We start from the raw sequence: 811 nt of genomic DNA, 5'->3' as shown, positions 1-811 counted from the left end.
TCCCTGCCTGTCTGTCTCTCTGCCTGTCTCTCTGTCTCCCTGCCTGTCTGTCTCTCTGCCTGCCTGTCTCTCTGTCTGTCTCCCTGTCTCTCTCTGTCTGTCTGTCTGCCCGCCCGCCCGTCTGCCTGTACAAACCTGGTTCGACGTCCAGGGCTCTCCTGTCGATGTGGATGTGCATCTTCTTGGCGGTGGAGGAGCAGAACTCGTCCAGGATGCAGCGGACGGCCTCGGTCACGTTGTACGGCACCGACTTGGAGAACCTCATCTTGCTGTTGACGACCACGCTGCCCTTCCTGAAGTTAAGGATCTCCAGCTTCCTGAAGCCCGTCAGGTTGGCCTGCAGGTAGGGCAGCAGCTGCAGAGCCGAAGCAGACAAGAACCGTTAGGAACGCTGCTTCCAGATGTTAACGAGCCTCATCTGTTCCACAGGAGAAGCTGCAACAGATTTATCTAAAGTCTAACATCAGCTGAAGGAGGTCAGAAATGATCTGATGCTGATTGAACCTAAAGATGCCTCCGGATCCGTGTAAACCAGGGCCCGGTTCCATCCAACCCGACTCAGGGTTGAGTTACTGACACAAAACCACCAGGAGACAGAAACATTTAATGTGGGGGCGGGTTCTGTTTTTAAATGAATCTTTAGCTTTCAGGTTGTCTGAGTGTGACCAACCAACAGGACTCCAGACCTTCAGCCCAGAGACAAACATTTAAAGATCTGAATGTGAACAGCTGCAGGAACTCGGCTCCTCAGCAGCTGCAGGAACCCGGCTCCTCAGCAGCTGCAGGAACTCGGCTCCTCAGCAGCTGCAGG

At 54.4% G+C, this 811-nt stretch overlaps 1 protein-coding gene across 1 annotated transcript in view; it reads right to left on the bottom strand.

The window, feature by feature from the left end:
• The window catches only part of LOC108251036, a 19105-nt gene that overhangs the window by 6247 nt on the left and 12047 nt on the right, over positions 1 to 811 (bottom strand). Inside the window, exon 8 of the mRNA XM_017441191.3 lies at positions 136 to 355. Coding sequence (XP_017296680.1) covers positions 136 to 355 — 220 coding nt within the window. The remainder of the gene's footprint in view (positions 1 to 135; positions 356 to 811) is intronic.

The sequence above is a fragment of the Kryptolebias marmoratus genome, linkage group LG19 (genome assembly GCF_001649575.2).
Source record: "Kryptolebias marmoratus isolate JLee-2015 linkage group LG19, ASM164957v2, whole genome shotgun sequence".
Taxonomy (NCBI): domain Eukaryota; kingdom Metazoa; phylum Chordata; class Actinopteri; order Cyprinodontiformes; family Rivulidae; genus Kryptolebias; species Kryptolebias marmoratus.
The sequence above is the reverse complement of the archived record's forward strand: the minus strand, read 5'-3'. Positions and strand labels throughout refer to the sequence as shown.